Source organism: Mercenaria mercenaria, chromosome 18, assembly GCF_021730395.1.
Source record: "Mercenaria mercenaria strain notata chromosome 18, MADL_Memer_1, whole genome shotgun sequence".
NCBI classification, from domain to species: domain Eukaryota; kingdom Metazoa; phylum Mollusca; class Bivalvia; order Venerida; family Veneridae; genus Mercenaria; species Mercenaria mercenaria.
In genome coordinates this window covers 60,694,914-60,713,452 of record NC_069378.1, presented here as the reverse complement: position 1 = coordinate 60,713,452, position 18,539 = coordinate 60,694,914, and the positions used below count along the sequence as shown (strand labels likewise).

General features: G+C 34.7%; 1 protein-coding gene across 14 annotated transcripts in view; it reads left to right on the top strand.

The window, feature by feature from the left end:
* Nucleotides 1-18,539, top strand: part of LOC123538498 (electroneutral sodium bicarbonate exchanger 1-like) — a 143,105-nt gene that overhangs the window by 50,953 nt on the left and 73,613 nt on the right. For 12 of the 14 annotated variants that reach the window (XM_053530338.1, XM_053530341.1, XM_053530340.1 and 9 more), the window contains 2 exons: nt 2,545-2,673; nt 18,171-18,224. In XM_053530338.1, coding sequence (XP_053386313.1) covers nt 2,545-2,673; nt 18,171-18,224 — 183 coding nt within the window. The remainder of the gene's footprint in view (nt 1-2,544; nt 2,674-18,170; nt 18,225-18,539) is intronic. The other 2 variants (XM_053530345.1, XM_053530342.1) reach the window with 1 other exon arrangement.

The following is an 18,539-nucleotide window of genomic DNA, read 5'->3' as shown; positions in this document are numbered from 1 at the left end:
ACCAATTGACGTACACAGTCCATGTCACTAGTCAGTAACATCTTGAGGTCAAAAGTCAAATAGTAACTTTTTAGTGTCCACTCCCATGTTTTTTAAGTGTCCGGAAGGTCCTGACCTCATATTCATTTAACTCAACATCATTTGTTTACCTGGACAACTGACAACCTGTATAGAGCATAACGCAGGTTACAGTTAGAGTAGAGATAGACCCTAACATTTTCATTGATAGAAATACGTTAAATATAGTATAGAAATCGATTTCCAAGTCCTTGAAATTAACAAAAATGATTTCACAAATGTGCAATGTATGATAATTTTGCTAATATCAATAACAGAAATTTTAAGATTTAATTCAAAGTTGTGATCCGCAAAGAATGTCAACTCTTGCCTTGGGCTAGTACTTTAAAGCAGATATATCTATTAGTTTACTTCCCTTGCAATTACACAATAGAGTAGAAAACGAAACCAGTTTAAGACACAATATTATACATTTTTGCACAACAAAATCATTTAGGATTTATTAATATGTGTTTGATTTAACCCTGAACCACTGGTTCCTGTGATTTTGTCAACTTACTTATGGTAAAAATTAACTTTTAACAAGCCGATAATAAAATGAAATACCAGTAAGTATTTTATAGTGCAGATAATACAGTTTTGCTTGTATCGAAGTGTCACAATAAAAGCACTTTTATATACAGAACACCTGGTAGGATTAGTAAAGATGCAATTATATTTATCTCTTTTTCCTATGCCTAGTTAGAGGTCAAAGGTCATGATCACAACATTTTACCTTTTCTGTGTAGAAGCAGTAACAGCTGTACCAGGTTGTAAATAAAATTCATGACCGTAGTAGGATTCAAAAACCGAACCCGCGTTCTTTAAAATAGTCATTTAACAAAAATGTCTTTAACAAGCAAACGTGGAGCGTAAACTTTTCCAAAATTGTTTTGATGCTTTATTTTACTTGTGTTGTCTCTAGAAGTCAAAATTCCAGACAGTTCTTGTAATGATTTTAAGGATTGCCAGGGACCAGTATCAATACTCAGTACATCTATTTTCAGGTGCAGTCTGTTGTTACAACATGACAGGCACATGTCACATTATTGGCAAAAAGAAGATTGTGATCAGATTTTGAGCTCATTTTTTGTCTTAGTTCATTTAAACTGTTTCTAGAATTGTACCTGGAACTATTAAGAGAGCTAATTGCAAAGTTGGTAAAAAGACACAAAGGCATTTGACATTGGGACAATAGGGACTGCTGCAGAATTTCTGCCCCTCTCCCTCCCCCATTCGGAGAATTTTTCAGATACTGACAATAGGTTGTACTTTTATGAAATTTAGGAAGACAAATAGCTGAAACGAAGTAGGGCTGTAACGAGTATCCGAGTACTCGGATATCCACGAGTTTGACCAAAAGTTCGAGTACGGATATTCGTCATTGCCAAGATCGTTGGATCACGATCTTTTTAATTAGTACATGCAATATGTAAAATTCTATCTATAAAACTAAATTAAAGCCACATTAAACGTCTTCAATGAATTTTCTTGCACATCTACATGACGATTACGATACGTGTTGTCAGATTCTAAACTGGATGTAAACAAATGTCTTAGGTAGAGTTAGCATTGGTCTTATATTCGAACTTAAATTATGAAATCTGTCAAAACAGTGAATAAACATTTATCATTTAAGTAATTAAATTCAATAAAAAGTTAGATACGAAATTTCTGTCCAACAAATAAAATTTTCTTAACAAAAAGTGCGGAACTGTTACTAAATATTGTGATATTAATGACCGACATCATATCGTTCATTTGCAAGAATGGTCGAACAAGTCCACCCGCGAACCTGACTTATTAATGAGCAAAACATTAAACATAGGTCAAAACTATTTAACTAAGCACTATGAGAACTCCAAAGTTTAGATTCCATAAAGAAAGAAGTACAAAAATAACAGGCTTGCATTTTTGTATCATTATATTAGTTATTTGCTGGTGATCCGTGGTTCGATCTGTGAATCGTCAGCCCTGACTCGAGGATCGGATCGGATCGCCACTTGTCTGACGATTCACAGCCCTAAAACGAAGGCCTTCAAATTAATGAAATAATGTTGAAAAATAGTGATAAATGTAATATAGTAGTCAAGAAAACAGTTTCGAAGGTAGTACACTCAAAATGATGATTAGCCGTTTATGTGATTTTGGCATATGCTTATTTGTGCTTTGTTAGGTTAATGGCCAAAAAAAACCACAAAAGAGCTTGTGAGAGTACATGCTAAAATAGCATTATGAAAGTATGTGCCTAAATAGCGTACAAGGGTACATGCCAAAATAGCATACAAGAGTACATGCCAAAATAGCATAAGAGGGTACATGCCAAAAGAGCATAATTTATAAGGGTACATGCTAAAATAGCATATGCGAGTATGTGCTGATCGAAATAGCACACAGGAGTATGCAATTACATGAATTAGCCGATTTTTCATCACAATGTGTACTGCCTCAATTGACAAGATGTATAGATTTTTAAAATTGCTTCAGATCATAGATCGGCTGACACAGTTCTTGTTGGGCTTCATCTTCCCAGGCAGGGTGCGAGGCATAGACGACAAAAACGTGGCCATAAAAGGAAGTCATCACAGCCGCACTTGGAATCAACTATGTCTGAAGGTAATTATACAAACTTGAATCATGGTCAGTTTTCATATAGGTTTGAAGACACAGATAGATGTTGTGTTTCAACGTGTCATGAGTTGCGTTCATTTTCCGTACAGATTTGCCGACTAAGATGGACTGATGTTTAGTTTCAGCGTATCTTGAATCATTTTCATTTTTCGTACAGATTTGCCGAAACAGAAAGATGTTTTGTTACAGTGTATCTTGAATCGCATTCAGCTTTTGTACATAGCTCAAAAACAGATTGTATTTCAACATGTTTATTTTATGATGCAAGTGTACGATTTACCTAGGAAAAGAGTTTTAGTTTATACTGTCTTTGTGTATGGCAAAAATTTGATACTTCTGATACAAGATAGGAATAATGTTTAAAAAAGTCACAAAAAAATCTTTTAAATATTAGTTACAAAGGATAAATGTAATAACATTATATTTTATATTTTGATTTCTTTCATACTAAAGGTAGTGGATTATTATTGCATTGTGTTGACAAATCCACTTAGACAGTCTTTAATGGTATGCTGTTATTATGAACCTTTCCTAATTAGCATTTGAGCCACTCCATGAGAAAACCAACATAGTGCATCCGCGCGTCTGGTCAGGATCCATACTGTTCGCTAACAGTTTCTCTGTTTGCAATAGGCTTTGAAAGCAAACAGCATGGATCCTGACCAGACAGCGCTTCTGACTGCGGGATGCACAGGCTGGTCTGGATCCATGCTGGTCACAAACGCACTATGTTGATTTTCTCATGGCACGGTTCATCTAGCCTTTGATATGTAAAGATTTATATTAATTTAAGTGTGAAGTAATTTATGTTTTAAGAAACTATATATTTGTTGTTTTTACTGGGTTTTTTTTCAAGCTCTCGTAGGCTTAAAATAATGGCATGAAGAATTTAGAATTTACGAACATTTTCCAGGTTGACCTGTAGTTATTAATTAGTTACTGTATACATGTAATTATTAGCCTGGCTAGATATGATATAAAAATAGCCTTCACAGATGTTGGTTGTAATCAGTGCTGATTACTGTAATCTGATGATAGAATATTTTGTGATTTTTTGTAATTAACAGATGACTTTGGGTTCACTGTCAATTAATTACAGATCTTTTTCTGTTTCAGCTTGGTTCTGTTTTTGCCATGTTTTGATATGTCTGTATAAAGCAAAATTTTTTAATGTGGGTGTCTTTTTTTAATGACAGCAGCTTTAGTTATTTTTTGTGTGTGGAAATATCAGCAAATATTCCATAGAATTATTCCATATTGTTTATGGTTGTATGGAAAACATATTGATATCTATCTAGAATGTCGTTTTTCAAGTTCCGTATTAGTCAAAAATGAGGGATTTAACATTTAGCCTGCTGGCAGAAAGTAATTTTGCCTTTGTGACCAGTGCAGACCAAGATCAGTCTGCGCATCCGTGAAGGCTGATCATCATCTGCACTGTTCGCTATTCAGTTAGTAAATTTTCAGTGAACACCCCTTCGAATAATAAATGGTACTGCCCAAATTGAATGATAGACCAGTCCATTTTAGAAATTTAGAAGGGTGAAGGTTAACTGGTTTCATAATGATGTTAAGATACAGAAATACAAATGTACATAATATTTTGAAAGTCACAAGAACCAGGATCTTTTCAGTGGAAAATATATGTATGACATTACTGTATATAGCAATCGGTTTTGTCAACTTGTGAAAAGCTATGGCTTATTTGTGGCATTAAGGTGTCAGTTTATCAGATATCAATGGAAATTCTTGGGTAACACCATAACTCATCTGATAAAGCAATTTTCAGGTAGATTTTAGTCAGGCAATGGTTTATTTTGAGCATATAACTTTGGCATGCATGTCGCACTAGATGCATAAACGAAGGTACTCCACCTGGATGATGAAGCAGAAAATTACTGTGATTCACCACACATACAATATTACAAAGGGTAACACAAAGAGGGTGTCATGTTTTTAGCTCACTTGTCACGCAGTGACAAGGTGATCTTTTGTGATCGCCCTTCGTCCATCCACAATTTCTTGTGAATATGATAGAGACCACATTTTGCAATCAATTTTAATCAAACTTGCACACAACTTGTATTGGTGTAATATCTTGGTTCTATTCAAAAACTGGCCAGATCCCATCTTGGGTTCCAGAGTAATGGCCCCTTAAAGCAAGGTTTGGCTTTTGCAGCCATATAGAGACTTCATTTATGGTTTGATTTTTTTATTCAAACTTGTAAAATGTCTTTAGCAACAATAGATCTTGGATTCCATGATGAATCCGTCAGATTCAATCATAGGTTCCAGAGTTATGGCCCCTGATTGACCCCTGAAAGAGCAAAAATTATTTAATTTTTATCTTGTCAACACGATAGAAGTAACATTTTACATTTGATTTTAACACACTTACACACAACTTAAGTCACAATTTTTACATTCGCCCTATTCTTTTCCATTGAAACTTTGGACGTTCATTTCGTATGAACAGCAAAAGGAAAGGCGCGAAAGTTACGTCAATGCTGCTTAGTGATAACCGACTGCTATTTTGACGACGTCTGCGTATAGTCACGGAGAATGTTCCTTAGATGACGTAGCAGTTATTCTGTCTGGTGAACAGAATGGCCGGGAAGCTGATTTTAATGTTAAATGCTACAAATTAATTAATCGTGAATCGCTAGCGCAATTCATGGATTTGCCGATCCTATTCTGTCGTTCATTTCTCATGAACACCGAAAAAATTAGTTTCATTTCTTAAATAAGATCTTGGTTCCTTTCGAAAACCGACTACATTCCATCATGGTTTCTTGAAATTTTGCTCCTGAAAGCAGAAACATTTTCTATTTTGGCCCTTTCAGCCATATAGAGGTTTCATTTATGCTTTGATTTGATACAAACTTGCACAGAGTATTTGTCTTGATGATCTCTAGGCCAAGTTCGAAACTGGGTCATGTTGGGTCAAAAACTAGGTCACCAAGTCAAATCAAAGTATAAGCTTGTTAACACTCTAGAGGCCACCTTTATGACCCTGTCTTCATGAAACTTGGTCAGAGTGTTTATCTGGATGATTCCTAGGCCAAGTTCGAAACTGGGTCTGATATGGGTTCAAAAACTAGGTCACCCACTCAAAACAAATGAAAAGGTTGTTAACACTAGAGGCCACCTTTATGACCCTGTCTTCATGAAACTTGGTCAGAATGTTTATCTTGATGATTCCAAGGCCAAGTTTAACAGGTGAGGGATATAGGGTCATCATACCCCTCTTGTTAGATGTTCTTTTTATAATTGAAATAAACTAAAGGGGTGTCTTATATAATAAAAATGCCTTTCCCACATGGATACGTTTATCACCGTATCTATCGATTACCGAACAGAAACGTATTGACCCGAGTCTATCGGTTCCCCGATAGAAACGTATTATACCGATTAACGGCCATTTGAACAGAATCGTTTTATCCCGTGTCTCATAATCAATCGCTTTATTTTCGTTCTTTTCCTAAAGAAACAAATTCCGGATGTTTACTAACACAAAATATGGGATTTCGTCATCATTATTTACGTACAAGATCATGTGGTTACTATCTAAATTTATCGAGTACTTTGCAAAGAAAGACACCGGGGTTTTTTCCTACATGTGCACGACGCTACGTCATGGAAAATTACTGAGAAAACTGCTTGCAACTGGCCGGTTCGCGGGCTTTCCTCGTTCTAAAAATAACAACCATTTAACATCAAAGTATTTTTAAATGTGTTAGGTCATGAAGGTCACACGTGATACATGCGGATTTCCCTAAACAACAATTTGTGTATACGATGGCTTGGAATTTATGGCCTTACATAACGGGAAGTGTTAATCAAAACAGAAGGACCGCGGCTTTCAAATATTTTATGACACCCCAAGAGTTAATTGCTGCGGAAGTCACCCGTGATGTACCGACGTTTGATCATCAAAATATTACGTAATATTATCTTAAAATTTTTAATTTTTAGCACAAGAATACTGTAGTCGGTTACGAGTCTCGATCTCGGCGATCTTTTTGCACTTTCAGAAATTTTATGATCCGTTATTTTTGTAGTGTTATTCAGTTTGATGGTTGTTTTTTTTATATAAATACTTACCGATTCCGATTCGGAAGATAAGTCTATTAACTATAAATCAAACTTTCAAACATCAAAATGAAATTGTATATGAATTTCAATGTGAAAGTAATCCAAAACAGAATTTTATGCCTAAAAATATATATTCCCGTACTTTTAACACTTTATATCTTCGAAACTCAAAGAGAAACTACAATAAATTTTGTATCATCGGAAAGAGAATTTAAATTGCTACAAACTTTATATTGACAAAAATAATGTCAAACTTACAGAAAATATTAAAATAATGACATTTTTAACATAAGTGTGTGTAATCACAAAATAATGCCAACACCTCTGTTCAGATAAGACAGTCACCTTTATCAGCCATATACCGATTATTGATTATTGATTATCACTTATCAGTGTTATGTAAAAGAGGTTGCTTTGGCTTCTGTTCTGTGTGGTAAAGGGTTAAGTAGATATGTATCAGAAAAGAAGATTCTTGAATAAATATTTATGTCTAAAAATAGAATCACTTGAGATGCTGTAAGTTTATGTTGGGGAAGTGAAAAGAAGGCTTTTTCATTATTTGTTATGTTTGTTGTGTACCTATTAGATGTAAGAACAAGCAAACCAGGAATTTCTTGTAAAGAGAACCAAAGGAAAAGTTTTATCATTGTTTTAACTATTAAGTTACACATTTGATGATGATGGTGATAGTGATGATGATGATGTTGTTGTTGTTGTTATTATTATGATGATCATCATAACAACAGACACAACATCATTATCATCATCATCATCATTAAACAACAAGAATAACAACATCAGCAGCAGCAACAAAATTTAACAGCGGCCACATCATCATCATTGTCAGCAACATTGTCATTTCTGCAACATAATTATTGTCATAAGCAGCAGCATCATCGTCATCATGGCCATCATCATCACCATAACTGTTTTAATCAGCCAAGTCTTAGTCAAAGCAGAAAGTGTAGCAAGAGAACTTCTTTTCCTTTCAAAGCTTATTGATTTGATGCGGGTGTGTTGATATAAGTGGGAGAGTAATAGAAGGTAAAATGACAGACAGCTATAAATCAGGAAAAAATGGAAGAAAGTTTATACTTGCTTTGATTCCATGTAATTTAAACATTTAGAACAGATTTGGGTTTTCATAACTTCCTAAACTCGGCAATTTTTTTGTCCAGTATGTTTTATTGATCTAATAATTTCACATTACAGATAATAAGAATTGCTTGCAAATAAGACTAGATATTGAGGACTACTGCAGTGTGAAATCTTTCAGTTTTATTGGCAGTAATGTTCGTTTTTTTGGACAAAACAGCTGTTTCAAGATGATAGCTACTTTCTTGTTCTAATTAGTTTATTATTTATTTTAACGAGAAAATTGATAGGAATATTATTTATATCCATGAAGTCTGATCAAGATCTGCACTATTCGCCATTCAGTCAGTATCATTTTGGTAAGCACCCCTTTTAAAAGTAAATGGTACTGTCCAAATTGAAAGACGGACAAGTTCATTATAGAAACTTAGCAGGGTGAGGGTTAAATATTTCAGCATTGGGAGATGCATCTAAGAATGCATTTTGTGATTTACAAGATAAAAGACTGAAATCCATGTCTTGTAACATACAATCTTTTTGTCATTGATTTTGGCTCTGAAGCAAGTTCTCTTCAGTTATTGATTAAAGAAAAAAAAAGATTTATCGGCATGTTCTTCCCTGCTGTATATCCTCTGATTTTGTTTTAAGCCTGATTAAACAAGATGGGGTCTTGAAAATTAGATTATCTTGTGGTAAAACCTTCGATACCACTGTTGTTGTTGTTGTTGTTTTTGGCATTTTTAATAAGTTTGATATATTAGCAGCAAATTCCATGTGCAAAACTTTGTTTTACCAATATAAATTGCCACTGCACTGTCATCATCATATCCTCATTATCATTAGTTCTACCACAATCATCAGCTTAGTATAATTCTCCTGGCCTGCAGAATGTTGGTTGGTCTGTCCGCCTGACAAACCATGCTTGAAACAATGACGAGAGGATTACCTGGGGTTTTGCTGGACCATTCAAGCTGGACAAGTCTCCATTACAATCTTATTTATGTCATGATCATAAAGATCCTTATCACCTTTGTCATTAGAAGAATCATCATTAGTAACAACATCATCAGCATGAACATCTCACTGAATACCATAATCATCAACATCGTAAACATGAACATCTCATGGAATACCACAATCATCAACATCGTAAATATGATCAACCTCTCACTGAATACCATAATCATCAACATCGTAAACATGATCAACCTCTCACTGAATACCATAATCATCAACATCGTAAACATGATCAACCTCTCACTGAATACCATAATCATCAACATTGTAAACATGAACAACTCACTGAATACCATAATCATCAACATCGTAAACATGATCAACCTCTCATTGAATACCACAATCATCAACATCGAAACATGATCAACCTCTCATTGAATACTACAATCATCAACATCGTAAACATGATCAACCTCTCATTGAATACCACAATCATCAACATCGAAACATTATCAACCTCTTATTGAATACCATAATCATCAACATCGAAACATGATCAACCTCTCATTGAATACCACAATCGTCAACATCTTAAACATGAACATCTCACTGAATACCATAATCATCAACATCTTAAACATGAACATCTCACTGAATACCATAATCATCAACATTGTAAACATGAACATCTCACTGAATACCACAATCATCAACATTGTAAATATGATCAACTTCTCACTGAATACCATAATCATCAATATCGTAAACATGATCAACCTCTCACTGAATACCATAATCATCAACATCGTAAACATGATCAACCTCTCATTGAATACCATAATCATCAACATTGTAAACATGAACAACTCACTGAATACCATAATCATCAACATCATAAACATGATCAACCTCTCATTGAATACCGCAATCATCAACATCGTAAACATGAACATCTCACTGAATACCATAATCATCAACATCATAAACATGATCAACCTCTCATTGAATACCGCAATCATCAACATCGTAAACATGAACATCTCACTGAATACCATAATCATCAACAGCGTAAACATGACCAATCTCTCATTGAATACCGCAATCATCAACATCGTAAACATGAACATCTCACTGAATACCGTAATCATCAACATTGTAAACATGATCAATCTCTCATTGAATACCGCAATCATCAACATCGTAAACATGAACATCTCAATTAATATCATATCATCATCATCGTATCAACATGATTATTATCATTAATACCATCCTCATTAGTCTTGTAATAATATTGATAATAATCATCATTGTCAGATGGAAAAGACATTTTCAGATAGATACTTGTATGTTAAAGTGGGTGGGTGGGGGTGATTTTACTTTGCTGATATTGAATTACTTGTCCCTAAACTCTGGCTTAAAGCGGGAAAGTAAGTATTTTTAGCTCGACTATTCATAGAATAGTAGAGCTATTGGACTCGCCCATGCGTCGGCGTCCGCGTCCGCGTCCCGATTTGGTTAAGTTTTGTATGTAAGCTGGTATCTCAGCAACCACATGTGGGAATGGATTGAAACTTCACACACTTATTCACTGTGATAAACTGACTTACATTGCACAGGTCCCATAATTCTATTCTGCTTTTTTACAAAATTATGCCCCTTTTTCGACTTAGAAATTTTTGGTTAAGGTTTTGTATGTAAGCTGGTATCTCAGTAACCACTTGTGGGAATGGATTGAAACTTCACACACTTATTCACTGTGATAAACTGACTTACACTGCACAGGTCCCATAACTCTATTTTGCTTTTTTACAAAATTATGCCCCTTTTTCGACTTAGAAATTTTTGGTTAAGGTTTTGTATGTAAGCTGGTATCTCAGTAACCACTTGTGGGAATGGATTGAAACTTCACACACTTATTCACTGTGATAAACTGACTTACATTGCACAGGTCCATAACTCTATTTTGCTTTTTTACAAAATTATGCCCCTTTTTCGACTTAGAATTTTTTTGGTTAAGGTTTTGTATGTAAGCTGGTATCTCAGTACTCACTAATTGGAATGGATTGAAACTTCACACACTTGTTCACTGTCATGATCTGACATGCACAAAGCAGGTTCCATAACTCTATTTTGCTTTTTTACAAAATTATGCCCCTTTTTCGACTTAGAATTTTTTGGTTAAGGTTTTGTATGTAAGCTGGTATCTCAGTATCCACTAATGGGAAAGGATTGAAACTTCACACACTTGTTCACTGTCATGATATGACATGCAGTGCAAAGGGTCAATAACTCAACTTTGCATTTTACAAAATTATGCACCTTTTTAAACTTAGGAGTTTTGGGTTAAATTCTTATATGTAGGCTGGTATCTCAGTACCCTCTAATGGGAATGGATTGAAACTTCACACACTTGTCCACTGTCATGAGCTGATAAGCACTATGCAGGTTCCATAACCCTATTTTGCTTTTTTTAAATTATGCCCCTTTTTCGACTTTCGTATTCATTCAGTCGACAAGGCTGTTGAATAGTCGAGCGTTGCTGTCCTCCGACAGCTCTTGTTGTACATAGCTGTACTAGTGGGAATTTAACTCCAAGCACAACAACAACAACAAAAACAAGCATGTTAATATTGAACTTGTTACACAGCCTCAATGTTTCACCTACACACTAGAAAAGTAACTGTGAAATGATAGTATTAAATGGTTGCCAAAATTTTTTTTCAGCAGTGAAGAAGATAGTGTTGTTAGTAATTAACACATTAGGTGGGTTGCTAAATGAAAATACCAGAACAGATATCACAGAAAATTCATGAAATTCATGATTTGTTATGTAATTTCTCTACATTATTAAAGAAACTAAAAGTTGCCAGTAATTTCATGTGTTGTCAATGTATTTTGGATGCTTTTCCTTTCATCTTAATGAACATTTCCTTAGTGATAAAAAAATAAAAGATAAAGATTTTGATACTCAAATTTTACTTTTTCAAAAGGTGAACAGATAACTGGACTAGAAGTCTCGCTCACACAACCTTTTTTCCAGAGATATTCTATGGGTCATTTATGCTAGAAAATCTGAACCCCAAACTTGGCGGAAATGAACATTTTGAAAAAAAAAATCACCAGAACTGTGGTGCTAGCCTGGCTCCCTGGCTGCATGGTTATTTTTTTTATATAAATACTGCAAGCAAAGTAAGAAATTAAGCCTCTAAAATAGCACATTTTATCTGATGGCTGAACCATACAGCTTGGTGAAAGCTGTCCAATGTAACCCTAGATTACTCACAAATTTGTGAGACATTGTAAGCCAACTTTCACCAGTCCCTATGTTTGGAGCCAGGGGCAATAAAAATGTCAATGTAGAAACAACCTGCTGGAGTTACTTCCCTCTTAATGAATAAACATATAAATATAAATAAGAACAAACATAGGGAAGGGAGCCAGTCTACTGTGGGGCATGTAGCGATAAATCTAGAAGGAAGGACAGTCTGACAGTCTAGGGATGTATTTATATTCTCCTATATCACAGAAAGTAATTAATAGGTGTATTGATAGGAAGCACACTTCTAGAAAATCCTGAAGAATTAACACTAACAGAAATCAATATAAGTTGGAGGTTAGATCAATTATTTCTGCCAGGTTACACATAGTTGTCTGAACTTTTGGATGGTTCAGACCTTAAGACATCACCTGTCTGTCTGTATTCTTTTTTTCTGACAGCTTGAGTTGTGAGACATGCTTTTGGATTTAAGTGTTCTTTGACATGTTGCAGAAATCCACACAAGAAGATGATAGTGGTTATGTCAATGATTTTTATGAGGTTAAAAGCGTGGTCTTTAGGACTGACATCAATGCCTACTTTCTTGCTTATCTGAATGTCACCCCTCACCTCTCTTTAATCTTTTCAAAGGGCTGCCAGAACTATATAGAAAAATAGAAACATTTAAATAACTTCCTATGAACTGCTTGATGGGTTTTCGGTCAGCAAACTTGGTCCGTAACATTTATGTATTGGCTTTTTCTCAAGTTCGTTCATATGGGAGGCAATGACCCCTTTTAGGGGCTGTCACAGCTACAAAAAAGACGTTTATATCTGCTTTGCTTGAATCACTTGAAGTTGATGTATCATTGCGAAACTTTGTCTGTAGCATATCTTTATATAGACATCTTTCAAATTTGATGTGTTCCAGAAATCAATAAAATAGGATGGATGTTAGGTCAACGTTTTCTGTTGGGTACGAATTGTGGGTTTTGCAACTGTCATAAGACTTATGTGTCTGTAGATTGATATATTATTGGTATTAATCTTTTCAGTTTTGATGTAGTATGCTGGCTTGCCGAAGGTCAGTCAGGTTTCTACAAGAGTACCCACTTATACCTGTAGTAGTGCACGGACTTCCATTACCATCAAAGGCCAGATAGTCCCTGGCGCGCCATATGATTTTAGATTGTAAACCCAACAGATGATGTAACTTTGTAAAAAAGCAAGTGCTAAAACTTTTCTGATGAGGATAAATTATTCTGTTAGCTCTGAAACAGTTTTCCTGAGGCTTAAATGTCATTTAAAAGATTAAAAGTGTTTTGATGTTTATTCCCTTTTATATGTAGAGATATATTTGTTTTAGTCTGTGGCAATGAATTGATTCTCTCCCACACAAAATTTTAAAATAACTGTGCAAATTTAATGTTTTGAAATTTCACTTAATTTAAGTCCGATACTGCAATAAATTTCAGGTTGTCTAAATATGATTTATTCTGAGATTTTTTCTTGATTATACTGTCAGAAAAGCTTTTCTTTTAAAGGGAACCAAATTTGGTGTCAACCTCTTGACCCAGAGGTCACAGGTTTGTGCTCCAGTCGGGTCATGGCTGCACCTTCTCGTAATTAAGACATCAGTACCGGTTTTTCCAGAAAGCAAGCTGAAGGTGATTTAGATTTGCTTATAAGTAAAAACAAATGAACTTATTTTATAAATTATAATCAAGTGACTTTACAAAGCCAAAGAAGCACTTTTAATCCTCATTTGCATATCTCATAATGTTCAGTTCATTTTAAAGAATGATGTACAGGCCTTTAACAGTTAAATTTATGCTAGAAACATGATAAATTTCATGGGAAAAAAATTATGAGAAAAGATTAATGCCTAAATCGAGAAGGAAACTGGATCGTTTATCTCATTACAAATTATTTCAAGAGCATTTCTAGGAAAGTGCATTTTCCTAGAATCTGTTGAATTATTTAAGGAGTAGGAAGGATCGACCATTCTAACATTAAAATATGTTCAAGGTCATTTGTTGCAGTTTTTGCCAGCCAACATTTTGTCATATTAGCATTACCAAACAAGGCTTTTAATTGGGTGTGAATCACATTTAGTGATAGCTCTAGTTAATACACAATTGTTCTCTTTCTGGATATAATGTGTCCAGAGATATTTTCAAGGCCAAGGCCAGATGAGCAAGTTAGAGCAGTGAAGATTATCTTGCTTTTGAATTCACCTGAAGTTATAGTATTTGTTTGTCCATCTACATTGAGCCTGTTTTCATGTTAGTATGTTGACTTTAACTATTCATGCACACAGTCACACCGAATAATTATATTTCCACAAAATCTTGATTCCCATTTTTGACCATGGGTGCCAGACTTACTTCCCCTGAAATGGCAATAATTGCTGATTTTGGTCTTTTAATTGTGCACTCCTGCCATATTATCATGTTTGGCCTGTTGTCAGACTAGACAGTTTTGTGGTCCAGTCTATGATTACAATAAGTGACAAGTAAAGATCTTTGCCAAGTCTAGACAGTTTCATTAGGTGATTGGCAGTGCTGCTAATGTTATACTGCTATAGAAAAGCAATACAGGTGTGGTTATGATTTTTTTCATTATCACCTTAATTGAGAAAATGTGGATTCAGTGCAGATTCTGCAGATTGTATCAGCCATTAAGAAAATCCAGATTTATCAGCCGTTAGGCAAATGCATAGTCATAAGCCATTAAGAAAATGCGGATTTATCAGCCGTTAGGCAAATGCATATTCATAAGCCATTAAGAAAATGCGGATTTATCAGCAAATAAGAAAATGCAGATTTATCAGCCATTAAGAAAATGCAGATTCATCAGCCAGTAAGAAAATGCATATTCATCAGGCATTTAGGAAAATGCAGATTCATCAGCTGTTAGGAAAATGCAGTCATCAGCCATTAGGAAAATGCAGATTCATCAGCCATTAGGAAAATGCAGATTATTAAGCCATTAGGAAAATGCAAAATTATCAAGCATTTCATCAGTCAAAAACATGAAAAATAATATATGTTTAACATTGTAACAAAAAATAGAAACATTTTACATGTGTGTACAAGTCTAACCCACCTAATAAAATTATACAGACACTGGGCTGACCAGTCCTAGAATTGTACTTTTAATGCTGAGTAGGAAGTATCAATTTATTTTATGCTAACTGGTGAAATACTGAAAAATATCAGTGAGATATTTCTCTATATCACTCACAGTGCCGAACTTCTTTTTTTCAGATAAAATTATCTCCCTTGAATATATTCTTCAATTAACTCCCTTTGTTGCCTGTACAATTGCTGGTATCCTATTATTATCCCAACATTCAAGCCATGCAGGAGACATGTACAGATGGACAATCCTATATAGGACAAGCTAGCTATAATAAAATTTGCAGAAGAAATAATGTTATAGATCTAATGCTCTAGAAATGTTACCTTCAAAAGTGGTTGCTTGGCCTTGCCGTTAATGTAGCTATAGATACGTCTTTCCTCCAGTTTTCATCGGTTCCTCATTATCGTATAGTAGATTTTACTGGTGACAGCACATTTAGTTGGTTGTTGTCTTAGTTAAATATCACAAGACATCAACTCAACCTTACGTAATATGCCAGCATTTTCGTCGAAATTCTTCCCCACCCAGCCAGTTGTGTTCCAAATTCCATCCCTATTCGTTATGCTATACAGCTCCTAGACCAATATTTCCATTAAATCCATGATGATATTTAATTCTGCAGCTTGATTTTCCAAGGACTTTTGGATATTCCCCAGTTGTTTACATTTTTTGGGTTGTTTTTTAATCTGACCTTCAGCATTTGTAAACAAGGCAAGCTTCCGGTTATTTAACCAACTGACGGCATTGACCGAAAAGTTTTAAATATGCTTTCTTAACTACTGTCTGTTGGCCGCTGATTGTGCATTTATTAACAAAATGTTTTAAATGTAGTTTTTGTTTTCAAAAACAAAATGGCATCGTGTTGATTTCACGGACCTAATCACCAATATTCGATATCAATGTGCCTGAGTGTCCATGGTAATTTAGCGGATGCATTATATGTAACACAGTAGCCTAAATAAATCCTAATATCATCATGAATTATTAGTTTTATTTGAACATGTTAGCATGTAATAAACAGAAAATCCGTTGATATTCACTAATTAGCCTAAAATAAAAAGAAAATTTGTTTGTTTGCAGTGTGATATCGAAATATATCTTCACCGATAAGGGAGACAATTCTGATATTTTCACCCAGGCTTGATTGACTGCATAATCATGTGATTAGTGTCTTCATTACTAGCGAATGATAGATACATTTTTCTTGCTTACAAAGGCAAAATTTGAGATTTAAGGTGCGTCAAAGATGCTAATTAAAAGTAACACTGCATGAGTAATAGGTTGAGAAAGTACAGTGTCTTTTAAAAATTTTGAATAATGAGATAATGGAGGTTGTGTAACTTTTGCATAGACTTCATTTATCAATTTCGTGGGTAGCAGCCTTATATTCACGATGGTAAGAATTTCCAAAACGTGAGTGTTCGTGTTTTTTGACATGAAACAATTACTAGTAATATTCACGAGTGACATTATTCATGAATATCGGTAAAAATATAACCATCGTAAAGATTACCTGATCTACAGCTGATTTAGTTATCTTGAATGTACACCATGTTATCGTTGTTTGAATTTCTCAGCTTTTTGCCGAGATAGGCAAAATTAAGTTTTTGCAAATTGTGAGAGTTGTTCTTTAAAGCAAGATTGTGTAACGTGTGTGCGGGCATTTAGTATATATAGTAATACTATAAAAGCAATACCTAGCCTGTATTCATAAACATAGTATCTGAAATTTTGAAGTATTGTGACTAAGTAGTTGGCAACACCTGTGTTCACAGAACATGTTACTTTTGAAAATTCTTCAAAGTTAAAGACCTGCTCCAGTCCTATCTTTTAACCTTAAATTGTCATTGAAAAAGCATGAAAACCCTGACTATGAACAGTGCCGTCTGTCAAAATAGAGTCTATTTTATATAAAATTCTACATAAAATACCTGTGGTTTTGTGTGCTAAGTGTGGCACGTGGCTGTTAACTGTTACCTATTGTAATCATGGGTTGCATACACACAATAGAATTTGAATAGCTGCAGAGCAGTGCTTTAATTGTAGCTATAGATGGTATAAGGTATTATATAAGGCTAAGTTTCATTGCAATCACTCATACAGAAGACTAAAAATCTGTCTAGATTTCAGAGCAACGTGGCAAATACTATGAAATCATTAATATTCGTGGGGACTAATTTTTGTGGATTCATGCAGTCAATCACGAAATACAATTCCAACAAACAAGTAAAATTCCCATTCATTTCATGTTTAAAAGATGAAATCCATGAATTCATATCCCCATGAAATTGCCGTTTTGACCAAAACCACGAAATTTCATGCCCACGAAATTAAATGATTTTACAGTATGTAATTTGCCCAGTGTCAGTATGGGTCCACTATAATCTTAGCTCTGAGCTACTTTTGTCTGAAGGATGCCGAGTTGCCTAATGGGAATACATACTCACCAGGAAATTGTTGAGATTTGTTACAGGTCCACTACCTTAAAACATGATAATTATAATTGTGCCGCGCCATGGGAAAACCAACATATTGGCTTTGCGACCAGCATGGATCCAGACCAGCCTGCGCATCCACGCATTTTGGTCAGGATCCATGCTGTTCGCTTTCAAAGCCTATTGCAATTAGAGAAACTGTTAGCGAATAGCATGGATCCTGTCCAGACTGCGCAGATGCGCAGGCTGGTCTGGATCCATGCTGGTCACAAAGCCACTATGTTGGTTTTCTCATGACACAACTCCTATAATGATGACATTTCTTTCATACTTTGAAATATTGACTTGAATAAATATTACCTTATGTTGCATTAATTGTTACAGTAGCAAATTGATTCTGAGTTACTTTGTATTACTTTATCTTTATATATTACATACTAGTTATTTTAGATGTTACGTTTTGTTACTAATTGTACAAACATTTTGTTTATCGTCAGGTGGAAGGGGCAGTCCGAGATTTGGTGGCATTAGCAGACGCGAGACATATCATGGTAGGCGAGTGTGAACATAATTCCCAGTACCTGACAAGTTTTAAAAGAACGATCCTTTTGTTCTCTTTTAACAGTTTCACAAAATAATAATTATCTATTTCTTCCGTCCATTAAAGTTTTGAATAGTAAGTTTTGACAAAGAAATGCCATGCCCACAAAATTAAATGAGTTCAAACTTTAAGTATTATCTAGAAACTTCATTACTTATGTATTAATTAACCTTACAATGTGGCCACTTAGCTCAGTATAGGGAGTGTTATGCCACCAAGCTGGTAGCAGCTGTGATGCTTTTGCAAAGGGAATGTTCTGGGTGAC